General features: G+C 47.4%; 1 protein-coding gene and 1 long non-coding RNA gene across 3 annotated transcripts in view; one reads left to right on the plus strand and one right to left on the minus strand.

Annotated features, from left to right (window-relative positions):
• The window catches only part of MCU (mitochondrial calcium uniporter), a 97,662-nt gene extending 85,758 nt beyond the window's left edge, over window positions 1–11,904 (minus strand). For both annotated transcript variants that reach the window (XR_010884689.1, XM_067299695.1), the window contains exon 1: window positions 11,746–11,904. Coding sequence is in view for 1 of the 2 variants with exons in the window: in XM_067299695.1 (XP_067155796.1) it covers window positions 11,746–11,865 (120 nt within the window). In the remaining variant the exon portion in view is untranslated. The remainder of the gene's footprint in view (window positions 1–11,745) is intronic.
• Window positions 11,742–14,067, plus strand: LOC136992449 (uncharacterized). Its single transcript, XR_010884690.1, has 2 exons — window positions 11,742–11,786; window positions 13,142–14,067. It is a non-coding gene; the product is annotated as an uncharacterized lncRNA (long non-coding RNA).
• The last annotated feature ends 1,885 nt before the right edge of the window (window positions 14,068–15,952 follow it).

Here is a 15,952-nt window from a genome sequence, read left to right on the forward strand (position 1 = left end):
TGCCGTTATGCATCATAAATATGCCATGTTCTATCATGCGATGAAACATTCTTCGACTCCCCCTCTCCCCTCTGCAGAAAGCCAAGAGGATTTCCCAAGTAACATGATAAATTAAAGCATTTTCATTCCAAAAAAGGAAGCACATTTTTTCCCCCTGGGAAATCTCTGCACTTTTCAGTTCAATGTTATTTGAGGCAAAAATTATTTTCTTCCTGTCAGCCTCCCCTCCTATCTCTCTCCCACAGAGCCACCTCCCTCACAAAAGAACCTTTACAATGTTTCAGACGGGTTCCCGATTAAGAAAAATGGCTTAAGAAAGGCTGCTGCATTGCATATTAACTGTGTCCAATTTTGTCTGGAACCAGAAAACAGAAATGGGACATGGTATATCAAATTGCACAGAACTTTTCCTGTACAAGGATTATATTGTCATTGCATATGTAATGCTTCCCACTGAGAACAAAAATTATCATCCAGGCTTGAGGTATATGCAACCTGAGAGATTTCAGCATCATGCTTTCTTGACAGCTATGGATATCTCCCCAGTCTTCCACTTCCCCTCCTTTTTCCCCTTAAAAGATTCATTTGTCAGAGTAGTATGCAAAGCTCTTACTTTTGGAGGCACTTTGCCAGTCAGAAGACTGCCACTGTAAGTTCAAATGAGTAAGGGAAACAACATGGGTAAATGATGAGAAAATAGTGTTTAAAAAAACCCTGGTTTTGTTAAGCAGTGAGATTAAACCTGTTTCCTTTTACAATAACCTGTCACAACCAATCTCTATGATTTCAAGATGTTACCTTAGAGTCCACTGTTCTGATTAAATTTCATAACCAGCATTCTGACTGATAAATCCCCATTTGCTGTTCATTCTATGGATTCCATTTGCAATTTGAAAAGAAAGCAGCAGCACAAGAAATGGTTTTGTAGCAAAAGAGGATTAGGGTTTAGCACAATCATCTGTAGTAATTTTCTGATTTCAAACATTTGCAGTGCCAAGATGTGAGGAAGTGGGTTGGAGAAATGATCCCAGAAAAGCAAACCTGCGTAGAACTACCTATATAGTTATTCCATAAGTTAATCAGTTGCTGTCAGTGTTTCACCAGAATACAAGTCTCAATCAATCATAAAGATACAGACTTCCACGAGAATACAAGACTTAATTGTTCATAAAGATACAGGCTACAATTACGAGATAGCCACTCTGAGCACATCACATGTTCCATGCAAACTTCCGTTTTAAATATTTAAGTTTCAAGAACTCAGGAAAGCTCTTATTGAAACCTAAATTTTCCTTCAAGTTAGAACTAGTGTATTATTTCCATTATGAAGTACTTCCTAGACCCTGCTCTGTGAGGGAGTACTCTAAATTAACACAGTCCCTTAGCTAAGGGTCTACAGTACATAAAGCAACTGACAGGTAGATGTAAGGATGAAGGAATCCATGGGAAGGAGAACAGAAGCTGACACAGAATAAACAATAATGGTTCAGCAGATCCCACCAATGCCAAGTTTTAACTGACAATGAACAAACTCGTATGTCAAGGTATTATCTCCTGCTAATTGGAAGCTTACTTTTTATGAATCATTGACAGAACTGATGAATTTACAAGGAACACGTCAGATTCTAACTGAATGGTTCTTAAAATTGCTGTTTTAGTTTCTTCTAAAACATACAAATCTCAAACAGAGAAGCAAAACATTTACATTACTATATTTAGGGAACACATTTTTCCTTAGCAACTCCATAAAGCTGCAAGTTACAGACTCCTCTTTTAGTAAGGTACAATAATAATTGACATGAGATCATCCAAATACACTCACTGCACAGCTTAAGGAAACATCACATTGTTCATAATGAAATAAAACAATGGAAGTTTTGCTTATCCTGCTGCTTTTTCAAGGTAATGTGGTGATGCAGAAGGGGGATGCAGAGAGAACATGGAGTAACTTAGACTTTTCTCCAGCAACTGACCTCGGAAATTGGCGGATGGGTTGGAAACCCCATTCAGAATCTGGCAGAAAAGGATGCTGTTTGCCAGCCACTGACCCTATGATCATTTCACTCAAGAACTGATCAGAGACAGTTTCCCCACCTGAAGTTGCAGATTTATCCAAGAAATTCAGTTACTTTTGATTCCTCTTTCCAGCCCATGCATATCAACTAACTAAAGTGAAATCCAGTTGCAAAGGTGTTCTCAGATCGCTCCATATTCACGTGCTGTACAGTAAGAAGCTCCATGCAGCACCTGTCTGATAGATGTCCACAGCTCCTGCACACATACAGAGCAAAATATACTGCTTTGGGCATATTTGTAACAATTGGCTTTGCACTTTTATCTGGACCCTGTTCTCTCTTGCCCCATTTCTACAACCCCACACCACTGAGTCTATATAAACTTCAGATAACAGAAATGGAGATGCTAAGTAGGCACACATCTCAGGACTTATAAGATATAAGCAACTGAAGCTGTTACCATAGTGTTATTCCAAACAAAAATCCTCTTAAAACAGCAATACATTCCACAAAGTATTTCCTTCAACTCTATACAGCTCCTTAGGCTGTGGCCTCAGAATAAATTCTTTTATTCCCAGAAGGCTACCAGACAGAACGCAAGACTGAGCCACCCATTTTTATGAGTTACCAGTTTTTATGACTATTGGGGATGCAATGTAACATGCTCTTCTAGCCCAGCAGGGCAAAGTTTGAGATTGTCACAGTCTGGTACCAGCCCAAAGGAAGCCCAGCATGCAAGTCAGCCTGCCAAGTCACTGCTAACCACATTCTCTATGAATTGGTAGGTATACCACTGTCCCCGATGGAAATTCATGATTCCAGAAGTATTAAGGACCAGACACCCTTTAAGTACTTTTCAGGGAAGAGGTCTATTTGTGGACTGTGACACTTTCCTCACCCCCACCCAGGCCAATTAAAATCTCATACCAAGTGCTATAAAAGCAGCCCTGGAGATGTACTGAATTTAGGCCACCCCGCAGCATCTGTCACAATTCAGTAGATTGCTTCTTTGAGAAGAACAAAGGCCATCTTCAAGTAGATCTTTTATAAGTTATCTACCCAAATGAAACTCAAGTTTCAATTATTCCACTAAGCAGTTTTAGAGATTTGACAGTTACCTCATTGCATGGCAGTCCCTTCCTCCTGCAGAGCCAACATAAGTGATTCACTGAAATAAGCTTGTTCTCCACAGTTTTTCCTCTCCTACTTATCCAAGTTGTTCTATATCTCTTAATTCCTTAAAAGCTGCCAAAAATGCAGAAAAAGAGAGCGGACATGCTTCATATTTTACATGAGACATAAGTGATATCCCATAGGCTGGCCATACCGGAAAATAATTCCCTGTCACTTTCAAGTACTGCATATTTTCATCTTCATTAAAATGACATGCCATTTGGATGACCAAATGAGACATTAATAAGGAGAAGAAAACCCTTTGCCAAAGCTTTAATAGGAAAAGAAAGGACAAGTCGTTTTCCTTTCAACATTAAATACTCAAGGACAAATCAATCTTTAAAAGTCAGATCACTCTAATTTGCCTCAAAAAGCAAGTACCAAAATATAATCAACATACCAGCAATATCAAAGGTGGTCTCTCACCCAGACAGCACTTCATAGATTAGAACTATTCCTCCATGACAAACAGAGAGAGCACAATACTATCTAGCAAAAATCTGCCAAGGGCAGTTTCTCACCCACACAGGACTACCAGAGGCAATGAAAACATAGAAAGTAGCATTTGGGATCTCAGGAAATCTAACCCCTAGCTGACACTAGCAATACCTGCTCAAAAAACAAACAAACAAAACAAAAACCCAAACAATCCCCCATCACCTAAAGGTACAGTGCAATAGACTACAGCTGAGAACACCAATAAAGGCCTCATTTTCATCAACCAAACCTAACAGCAAACTAACACTGAACCTGCCTACTGACAACCTTCAGAGGCAAAACATTTGTTTCAGAGAAACTACTCAACAAGTCCTCTTCCCAGTGAGGATTTCTTCATCTCTAAGAACAGTAAGTACCTAGAAACAGGAAAACAATTTAAATTACACATGGTTGTCATGGGAAGGCTATTTTATAGAACAGCAAACAAATGACTTGGAGCACAAATCTGAATTTAAGTCACAAAGGTTAGGTTTCACCCTCGAGAGTGGATGCATCCTAATCTCATCAAATGCCTTACCTTTCAGATCAAGTCTAAAACCAGCTTTAGCAAACAAACAAAAAAATTTGTTTAGGGGCCTGACTTTCGTAAGGTGAGCTATACCCATGGTATCTGAGGAGAGCTGAGAAACAGATCCATATGGAAAGAGAGCTGTCCTGGAACTTTATGGTAGTAACGTCAACCCTAGTGTGACTGTAACTTCCTTTCCCATTATAGACCCTATATACAAAGTCTTGATTATACCCATAGACTGAGCTATAAAAAAAAAGCAGTATCATCAAACAACAGTTAAAAATCCCAATATTTTCTCCTTTCTGAATAGCCCACATCTTTCACATAAGAAGCACAGAAAGGGTACCCTGGATGCTACAAAGTAGTTTGCAGTTTCCTAAGAACAGGACTTTACAGGCACATCAAAAGCTCTGAAATGTTTTCTTGTTTTAAAGCTGACCTCCCTTCAGAATCTGCTTTGCTCCATAAGAATAAGATTAAGAGAATGTTCTAATGACTTTCATACACCAAACAACTTTCTGATCATTCTCCACTAAGATTTGCTTTGTACAAAAAAATCCAATGCAATCTAACAGAAAAGCTGAACAGTACAAAACTTTCGACTTAGTACTAGTCTTCCATTCTCTAGAATTAACTAAAATCAGATTCCCACTTCTCATTTGAAGTAAAAACGTTGAAAAAGTTTTCTTTACTTCCGAGCCTTTCAAAGTAGCATTCAGCTGTAGCCTTTGTTGTGGCAGTAAATCTGGTATGAGGCTATAGACCTTGTTTTGCCTTGCATTTTAAGCAATTTAGACAGCTTTTAAGTGGGCAATGACAGCTACAAGAAATTTTTACATTTTAACCACCCTTTGCCAGGGTGAGGTGAGCAAGAAGTCAGCAGGGCAGCAAGTATATGCATGTGAGAAGGGGTGGGGAGAGGGAAGGGAGGAAAGAAGCTGGAGAAAAGGGAGCTTTAGTTTTGGTGGAGAGACCCATTTTCACAGTTAAATCACCTCATGAATTCTGAGCACATTTGAACTACAAATTCAAGCAAAATCTGTAATGAAACAAGGGAAGTGTTTAACCATTTCAATCAGGATCCTTATAAAAGAACACATACTAGGCAAGCATACTGCAGATAGAAGATAACTTCCTAGATGAGGCTTCACTGCAACATAAGTGGATTTGGCTCCAAGAGCTTTATAAATGCAGAGAATACCCTAGCATACATAGAAGTTCTGCCAAACAGGTATTTATATGTGAGTTCAAGCCACATCCCCATCTTGACTTCTGAAGCAGTACGAGATGCATCTTTCCTTGTTCTATAGCACTGCATATTACCACTCCTATTAAAATGAGTAAGTCATCCATCTGGTGCTGAGAAAAATCACAAGAGATAATCAACATAAAACAGTCATAAAGTCTAGAGGTATTTTTGGTATTTATGGTAAAGTCAGATTTACCATATTATTTTGCATCCCAGCATGGGATACATTTGAAGTCAGGGCAGACAGTAAGTGCAGCCAAAGATCCAGTGAGCTTAATTCTCTTTATGCTCCTTCAATACACTGGACAGCCTTCAACATCTTAATCATTCATTTGAAAATTATCATCATCAGCATGCAAGGTCAGGAAAACAACGTTCAGTTAATTAAAGCAGTCTTCCAGTTTCCATCTTAAGCAAAAAAACACAGACATCACACCAAGATATTCTTCCAAATCTTACTTTCCTGGCAGTCCATCACTGTCAATACATGAGTTTTATTGTGAGACCCAACCTTCCAGTGTTAAATAATTTGTTCCAAGAGACAGGCAACAGGCAACCTTATATTGCTGTACTGTGACAGAAAGGGCTTGAAGTGGTTACAGGTGCCAAAAAAGGGAAATTATTACAACACTACTGAGTAACAACTTTTTTTTAAGTTGATGCTACTGCAGTTTCAGCCATAGCATGGAAAACGCCTCTGGATAAGTGTTCAAAAATCAATATCCATATGAATCAGTACCCATGCCAAGTAAAGGAAAGCTTCAGCATGAGGCTCACTGCATCTTCCTCCCAAGATTTCTCGCATCCCGTGACACTTTCTCGGAAGATAGAGGTTCTCTTGTCTAACAGATATGCTTTCTACTGCATTTTTAATACAGGACTACCTGCACCAAAATCCTACCACACTCAGACCGTTCAACATCGGTAATGTGATGGTCCTCCTCGAGAGCAGAGATAAAAATCTGCATGTTGTCTGTGATACCTATTAAAACTTGGCTGCAGTTAAATTAGATTCAGTTTCAATATCCTCCTCCTTTTTATTTTCTAGACTTAAAAAGTCACTAGGAGTCATTATTCCCAAACACTACTTAAATCTATCCAGAACGACCAGGATTAACTACCACATGAATGCCATATATAGCTGAACCCTTGATTTTTCTACAGATTCTTCCCCCCCACACCCCGGAACTGAACCCATGATTACATACTGATACAACACAACTGAACCACCTGATTACATACAACCAACAATACAATAGCAAGAGACTAATCTCTGTGGGAGGAAAACCATGAAGATTAGGCATTTGACATGCAGTGCAAAACCAGAGTACTTTAAGTCTTTAGTCTACCAACACACTTGAGAAACATAATTTACTCTTCTATGAATATTTCACAAAAGAGTGCTTCCCACCCTGACCACATCTCTACAGTGTGGAGCTTCTACCTTTGAGGGCTTACCCTTAACACCCACACCACTCAGATTAAGCAGGGAGTCAAAGAATAGGCTTGCCTTGCTTCATAAGGAAGTTTCCTCTTTGGAACAGCAACTTAAATAATTTGCTCTCCACACTTCCCTGAAGGCAAGCTGTTTAACAGAAAAGTAGCAACAAGCCTCGTTTTAAGCACCAGAAATTATTGCAGGATGGCAGCTTTAATTAATAGGCAGTATCCCAATTTATGGCTGCTCTGATTCCCACTAGTTGTTAAACTATCAACTAGACCAAAAAACTCCACCTAATCCACTAAGCAGTTGGCTCCATCCACATTCCACTCCTGTTGCTTAAAAAAAGGCAGTACACTGGATTGTATGTTTGTTCTACCATGGCACACCTTGCAACAGTCAAAACTTCCTCCAATGAGCACTAGTCAAGCTTCTCCCCATCACTCTTACTGCTTCCATCCTTTTTCACTTCTTTCATGCACCTGTTATACAGAAAAAGAAACCATGCGAAACACCTTTCTTCCACCTCCCTTCGCTTACTGATTTTGACTTTTGCCATTTGTGGTCTTCACTCCAGCAGAAGTTACCCTGGACTGACTAAACTAACTGCCTCTTTCACCTCCTGTCTTCACATTTGACATTCCAATTAGGCACCAAATCTCCACAGTTCCCTCCCAAAGATGAAACGTATACAACATCAATTTTAAAACAAACAAGTACTGTCCAAGTTTCACTCAATGAACTATTCAGCCGTACTCTGCTCCAAAGCTGTAGCCATCCTCTCATTCCCTGTAACATTACAAGCCCTCTAGTCTAATTCTGCAGTATGCCCACTGCATGTAGGCTTGCTAACTCTTCTCCTCCTCTCCTCTTCTATAAGGTTTCTCCCACTATCACATACATTTAAGCAAGACTGAATGAGTGAAAAAAGATATAACCTGAACTACTTCAGCTATGAGTCCATTTATTCAGCTCTAACATATCAACTATATCAATTCTCCAGCCTCGCTAACCTTCTAAGTAGTGCTGAGAAAAATCACAAGAGATAATCAACATAAAAGTCATAAAGTCTAGAGGTATGGTTATGCCAACTGATTATCTCTTTACTCTTCACACATGGTCACCCTTCTAGACATAATATCCCATCACCTTCAGAGGGAGAAGTCACAACTATCAGCACACACTCCTTCCTGTCTGCCTCTTCTTATTCTGTGACCAATAAATGAGTTTCTCATTTATGTGTGCTGCATCCTCTTCTCCCACCCCCTTCTTTTTAAATACTGTCCTTTCACAGTAATCAGGTCAATTAGGCTCTTCCAGAATATTTTATATCCCTCTTGAAAGAACTCACCCATAAGGCCATTTAACATTTCCATCCTATTTCAAGAAAGCCCATTTATCATCCCAGCAAGAAACCAGCCATCTTGAGAAGTCATCAAGTAGAATTCAATGTATTAAAATCAATATTGCAAAGACATACCTAATATAATCACTATATTAATTATATCTATATTATACAACTTTTTCCTACCTATTTTCTAATATAATTCACTGACTCAGGAATCTTATATGGTCCAATCCCACTACAGAGCAGGTTCAGCTGTAGGTTGGCCACGCCTGGTCGATCCTAGTCTAACCTGTCCTAACCACCTTCAATAATGTGAATTCAATGGCTTTTCCAGGAACTATTTCAGAGCTTCACTGCTCTTACTGTTAGCAAAAGCTTCCCAGCACCTAACCAAAGCCTTCTCTTTGCAATGTAAGGCCATTACTTCCTGTCCTATCCAGCACTGATCAGATTATTCCCTTCCTCTTTGCAACAACCTCCTTTCAGTTTTCTCTTTATTCTGAGGAGTTCCTGTTCCTCTAATTTCTCCTTGGAGAAGCATATTTTCTCGGCCTCTGCTCTCTCCCACTGGTCCTCATAGTTTTTCAAATGCAGTGCACCAGAAAGGATAACTCATCTTTTCTCTGTGGAGACAAACAGGAATATCACAGATACTTTCAAAAGTAATAGTTATAACACTAGGTACCAAAATGCTCAGAGCAAGCTTTCCCTTGCCCACTGCATTCCGCGATACCTCACCATTAGACAACTAGTAAGTGTCAAGTGTGTAGCAACCACAGTTATCAGCTCTCAGATCATAACATAGCCACAGATTATGTATGAAGATTACAAACTGTTTGAATTGACTCGTGCACAAAGTCACCATTGAAAAAATAATCAGTGCAACAGCACAAATTGCTAACAATCAGGTTGCCAAAAATCATACAACATACCTCAGCTGGGATCGCAGCCAGTAGAAGTTTCCAATCATCAATTCAAGGCATGTAAGCAAAACCCACCCAAAAGAGACAGTTTGGACAGGATGGCTTTAGTGCACTTCTGAGTGTGCCTATGTTTCAGCAATGTCTTTCCAGCTAGGAGCATAGCAGTGGCAAAGCGGCAAAGCAGTGGCTGTTTTTAATCTTTTGCTTTTTGTATGTTTGCTTCTACACAGCCTGATTAGCAGGATCAGATATAAGTTCGAGTCTCTTGTTAAATTAATCTCAAAGGTCAATTCAAATTTAGATAAATATTTTTTTTGCTTTCAAGGCCAGACCGGTTAAAAAGATAACATAATGACAATTATGAAAGCTGTTCCACACTAGAATGCCTGACCAGAATTCAGGGTACTGGTGGCCTCATTGTTAGGCTAGTATTTACAAAGTTTGAATTCAACACCGCCGAAGTTGCACTTCATGCATTTGAATGACCACAGGGCAAATATTGGACTGATGCATTGAGACACTCAATACTTAAACTCCCTAGCTGTAGAAACATATTAATTGATACAGATAGAGAAACTACCAACGCTCTGAAGATACAAAACACATACAAATGCTTAACTGCTCTTTAAATAGCACCTAGGGATCCAGTGTTACATATGCTTTTCCAAATGAGTTCAGAGTCCTGCTTCGTGGCCTAATTAATACATGATTTTTGTGGTTTTATGTAGTTTCACAGTTAGTTGCTTCAGTAAAACAACAAGTAAGCGACAGGTCCACATCTTCAACTACAGGTTTTTTTTTTATAGACAGCGATAAAACAGATTGTAACAAAAGCTAGAAAAATATTGCAAGGTTACATACCGTTACCTTAGTTTACAAAGAAAAAACCTCGCTGTATTTTTAGCCAATCTTTGAAGCTCTAAGTTTCAACCTGCTGCCTTTACAGGTTTCTCAGTCGAAACCTAAAGAGGCATAGTAAGCAACGCTTGTGCTGCTAGTCATTCATTTTCTAGTGAAGCCAATGAACATGTTACTTCTCCACAAGAAGCAAAAAAAAAAAAAAAAAAAACCTCCCCGAGCTCGCTGACATCTCTCAGGGAATTCCCCCAACCTGCTCCCTGCACAGCTCCAACCGATCTTCCCCTCGCTGACCTCGAAACGGGGGGAAAGCGCTCCCTCGGCATCCCCCGCCCTCCTCCTCCCCCCCCCCGTCCCCGAGGGCTGCTTCGCGGCGCCCCGCGCACCCCCGCGGCGGCGCCACCTGCCGGCCGCGCCGCGCGCCGCACGGCGGAGCTCGGCCGCGCTGCCGGGGCGGCGCGGGGGGAGCCCGCCTGCCCCCCACCCCGCCGGGGGCCGACCCTCGCTGGTCCCCGGCACGCAGAGCTCCGCCGCAGCCCCACTTCGGGGGGGGGGGGGGAACAAAGCCGAGCAAGGAAACCCCGCTGTCTTCATACCGTCGAATCAAGTAAGCGGCGACGCAAACCTGGGAGCTTCCCCCCTCCCACAGATGCCGGTAATACTGATATTAAGGTCTCCCCTTTCCCGCACTGAATAGAGCCAAGCAGCTCCTCGCACTTTCGGGCGCGCTGAAAAGCGCACCTCTGCCTTGCGGAGAGGGCTGACCCAGGAGCTGGCCGAGAACGTGGAAATACCAAACATTTCACTAGATCACAGTGCCACAAGGGTTTTTTTTCCCCCTGTTCTTCAGCTACATCGGAAAAACGGAGAACCCTTTCAAAGCACAGGAGCATCCCTCACAGGCCAGTTATGTACTGCTACCCCTCAGACGCTTGAGGTGAGGGATTGCTCATCGTCTCCCCCAAACAGTCCTCACTCTCCAAGCAACTAGCTAAGAAAACACAGCAGACTCATCTTTTAAAAAGCCACACGCATCATCTGACTGACAGCTCCCGCCGCTTATCGCCGCACTTGCTCTCCTGTCACACTCGGAGCGCTTGGAGACTCAACGCCTCACATTGTTAAGTGCAAAAGATGCGTCTAATTGGCAAGCCTTGAGGCGAGGAAAGTTTTTAAGGGTGTGCTCGGGTTTTGTTTTTTTTCCCCCCCTGAGGGGAGAGGGGAGGAAAGAGAAGGGGAGGCGTGCGGGGGCTGAAGGGGGCACGCCGGGGTCGAGCGGCGGCGGGCAGGCAAGCAGGCAGGGCTCCGCTCAAGTTTCGCCCGCAGCGATGACCCCGACGCCGGCGCTAAGAATAACGCGCAGCTGCCGCGCCGGGGCCCCGCACCGGCCTGCGTCGCCCGCCCCGGCGGGGACCCCGGCGGAGCGCGCCGCCTCCCGCCGTCTCGCAGCGGGGCCGCCTCGCCCGCGCCACAACTTCCCCGAGAAGGAGAAGGCGGCCGGGGCGGGGAGGGGGGGACGCTCAGCTCAGCCCCCCACCCCCCGCGGCCTCCCGCCGCCCCTCACGCGGCGCCCCGCGCGCGCCCGCCCCAACGGCCGCGCCCGCCCAACGGTCGCACCCGCCCAACGGTCGCGCCCCCCCCCCGCGCGCGCCTCAGCCGCCGGCACACACCGGCCGCCGCCTGAAGGGCACAGCCCCGCCGGCGGCGCGGGCGCTCCCACCTCACTCACCGTCCGGTGTCGCTGCGGCTGCCGGCGCCGCCCCAGCGCCGGTAAGCAGCCGGCCGCGGTGAGCGCGCCGCCGCCGCGGCCGAAGAGGAGCGGCAGCGCCCTGCCCGCCGTGGCCGCCATCGCGCCGCTGAAGCCGCCCCGCGCGCACGGCGAGGCTCGCGCTGCGGCGGCGGCGGCGGCTGCTGCTCCGCCCGGGCAGGGGGGGAGGGGGGAGGGGGAGCGGCTGGGCGGGGCTCGCGGGCGGCGCCGGCCAATCGACGCGCTCCGCTGCCCGGCCTGGGGCTTGTCAAGCGACGCCCCGGCCGCCAATCAGAGCCACGCGGCCCCCCTGTCCGGCGAAAGGATTGGCCGCTGCCTTCCCTCTCCTCCCCTCTGGGAGGCGGGCGGGGCCGCGCTCCGGCTGGAGGGCAGGGAATCTTCACAGCCGGGAGCCGAAAGGGCGGGGCCGGCGGGAGGGAGGCCGAGGGGCGGGGTCACCCCGGGGCGGGGTCACCCCGGGGCGTGGCCGGGGCGGGGGGGCGTGGCCGGGGCGGGGGGGCGTGGCCGGGGCGGGGGGCGGGGCTGAGCGCGTGCCGGGAGGTGGGGGCGCGCGGCGGGCAGAGGGTGCGCTGGGGAGAGGGTCGTACAGGGAGAGGGGCGGGGAGGGGGGCTGCAGGGAGAGGGTGCACTAGGGGAGTAGGTGCAGGGAGATGGGGGTGCACTAGGGGAGAATGCAAAAAGGTAAAAGATGCAAAACGCAGTGCAAAAAGGTTAAAGATATATACATATATATGTATGTATGTATTTATTCCAAAGAGAAAGAGAAAGAGATGTACCCCTGTGTGGTCGGCCGGGCCACTAGCACAGACCTCACCACGTAGGGGATAAATAAGCAATATGTGTAAGAAGTTCCTTGAACGGTTATTTACCTTGGTTATTTTTCTTAGAAAGGGTTTTTCCGTTTTGCCTGGGCGATGCAGCAATTATGTTGACAATTTCCGTCGAGGTCTTTCGAAGGAGCAGCCGGGCAAGAATTGCCTGTTGACAGAGGGCGGAAAGGCCGATAATTCATTAGCAAACGCGCGCCGTGCGCTGGGGCAGTCGCTACGGTGCCGAGAAATGGGAATTAACCATCTCAATGCAAAGAGAGGCTCCCCGGGAGGGCTGGGGCTGCAGGGCCGTTGGCGCCCAACGCCAAGCCCACGTGTCTAGCACAAATCTCGCCGTCCTGGCATGTGCTTGCCCGGCTTTTTCCCCCTCTCAGTACTTCTGCCTCCCTCAGGCCCAATTGCGATTCGTGCTTTTTAACTGGGGCGGGTGTATTTTATTGCTGCTTGGCAGAGTCGGAGGTAGCAGCCGCTAAAATACTGCGCCGTTTGTGCAGTTAAGTCTTTCCGTTTATTTTATTGCTATGCAGGTTAGGGCTTTTGAAGCCGGAGCAACAAGCTGAAGCTCTGGGAGGCAGCGGCGCGGGTGCATTTCCCAAGAGGGAGAGCGGGGACCTGTGCTAACCGACCCGCTGTTGCCAAACCACCGCTTCTGAAGAAATTTTCACAACGCAGAGGCCACTTAAAGAGCAGAAGAGGCCAGTGCAAAACACGTCTCGGGGCAAGAACGGCTTCTTGACTTTTACATGATCCCTGCTTTAAAGCTCCCTCTACCACAGCCCTCGGAGCCGAGCGCTCCTGGAAGCATCCTCTACTCTTGAAAAACCTAAATCTTGGCTGTTTTCCTATTTTTGGATGATGAATTGAAGGCTGCAATGGGGGGGAAGGTGGGATCTGGGTCTGATCCCCGACATCTGCCGTGCCTCAGTTTCCCCAGCTGTAAAATGGGGCTAATCGCCTTGCTTACCAGCAGAAAACCCTGGTAATCTGCAGTCGCTAAAGACGCAGGATCATGCAAGCCTTGCAGTATGCAAAGGCACAAGGCCCCTGTGGCCAGGGAGCAACCCCCAAAATGCAAGTTTTGCACCTTCTTTTGCAGCCTATTGCCATGCCTGCTGTTACGGCTCGCGTTATAACCACGCAGCAGCCCCAAACGGCCTTTTTTCCTGGCTCGCAGCATCTCCTCTCCGGTTTTGCACTCTAGAGAATTGCTTGCATCATGCTAGCAAAATATTTGCATTTCGGCCAGCTTTCAGCCCGCAAAGTCGTCTTCCTATTTAAAATGTTTCTCCTGGTTTTACTTGCCACTCCGGGCTCCTGGCAGAGGCAGCCTCCGGGGCCGGATGGCATTGCTCTGCTCAGCCCTTGCAGCTCCCCCACAATCTCTTGCACGACGCGCTGGGCCGTCGGTTATACCTGCACAGGCTGAGCAATAAAAGTGAAATGGTGTGTTTAACGAGTCCTTCTCCGTGCGGTTTTAATTGGAGCCGGCTGGCTATCGGAAAGCTGCTCCCGAGAATAACTGATGGGCGAAGCGTGCCAGCGTTTGCAATTAATATTATTTGCAGCAACCGCGCTTGATTCCCCGTTTTCCAAAGCGGGTCCCAAGCTGCGTGCGAACGTGCCGCTGCTCTGCGGACACTGTCGTGGCCCGTTCCTCCGCGCGGGAAACCCGGAGAAAGGAAAACCAGGTCTTGTCTGCGTCGGTCCCGCAGGCGCCTTGTTAGGAAAATCCTGCGGAAGAGCAACGGGACTTGCTGAAATGCTTTTCCCCTGCATTTAAACTGGCGATCCAGCCCTGGTTCAGGCTGGGTCTGCTCTGGATAAACATCGCGAGCATTACCAGCGGAAAGCGATCCTTATTAATGCCGTTTGTTTTACAGAAAGCAAACTGTTCCCACACAATTTGCGGTGATTAGTGCCTAACTAGCACTGTGTTTACTTTGCGAACACTGGTTGCCTCTTCAGCGGAGGCCTCTTCATGCGGCTCCCTTCCTGCAAGCCACGGTAATTCAGACAACGCGCGGCGGAAAGACGCCGGCGCTCTGCATTGCCGAGCTGCCTGGCTTCAGTTTGTCTCCAGCTGCCTGCACATCTGGTAAAAACACCCTGTCCAGGGTGATTTAAAAGCTTTGCGCTGCCTGCTAGGAACCAGGGTGAAACGGAGGGAAATAAGTGAAATAATAGACCCTTTGCAGCCGCATGCATGGTGCGTAAACCCCACGGGGAGTGCGCTGGCCTCGAGCCGATCTTGCCCCGCGGTTTTGCCTGTCCCAGCCCGGACCCCATCCCAGTTTCACGGCTGAACTGGTTTGTGCGAGGAGCTGGGCAGTTTTGCACACCGAGGCCGGCGCGCGGACGGCTCCGGGGTGGGTGGATGGGAGTGCTGGCACGGGAGGGTCCTGGCGCGCCGGCACCCACGTCCGGCCGCGTCTCATCGCCTCTGTTCAGCAGAAAGGCTGGTGCTCGGGGCCGGACGCGGATAAGGGCGCGTGCAGCTGAGGGCCGGAGCCTCCCCGCCCCGAGGCCGCCGCTGGATGCATCCCCCGGGCAAGGAGCGTTTGTCCCTCCTGCAGGGCGCTTGCAGCCTGCTTGCGCCTGGGAAAACTGTATTTGGTAACGGAGGCTCATTAAAGAGGGCCGACGCAAGAGGCATCTCAAAGCAGCTAAAATTACAGACCTAAAATTAGCCGTGGCGGCGGCAGCGACAAGCTCCCCGGCTGCCCGTGACGGGCTCGGGGCCGCGTTTGGCTCTCTCCCTCCCGTTCGCGGGAGCGCGCGGCCCCGGCACAGCCGCGGCGGGGGGGGACGGCGCCGCGGCAGAAGGGAGTGGGCACCTAGATGCTCTACATAGCGCTGCTATTTATAATCATAATGTATATATTTATAGCCGGGGAGCCCTCGGAGAGCTCCTTGCCCCTCCGACCGCGCCGTTTCTATGGTTACTTTTAGAGCCGCGGTTAATAATCTGTTAATTTGTGAACTTCAACCCTCCTTTTACAGTTACACGAGAAGGCCAAGCCCGTCCCGGGCAGAAATATTCCTTGCTGGAGGCTCCCAGGTGCGGAACAAGACGCCGACCTCTCGGGGGTTGCCACTGGGAAAAAGGCAGCACGGCTCCAGCGGATGTTGGCAGCAGGTTGTCACCAGGGCCAGCTGCTGCCGGGGACCTTTCCGGTGCGATAAATCTGCTTTTTCCCTGCGCGGGGAGGAGGAGGAAGGCCCAGGGCTGCCTTCAATTCCCGCGCAGGTCTGCGATGAAACGTCTCCCCATGGGAACCGGGAGAAACGACAGAAATGGAGAAAGAAAGAGTCTTTCCTCCGCGCTGGGTTTCTTCCGC

The sequence above is a fragment of the Apteryx mantelli genome, chromosome 7 (genome assembly GCF_036417845.1).
Source record: "Apteryx mantelli isolate bAptMan1 chromosome 7, bAptMan1.hap1, whole genome shotgun sequence".
NCBI lineage: Eukaryota > Metazoa > Chordata > Aves > Apterygiformes > Apterygidae > Apteryx > Apteryx mantelli.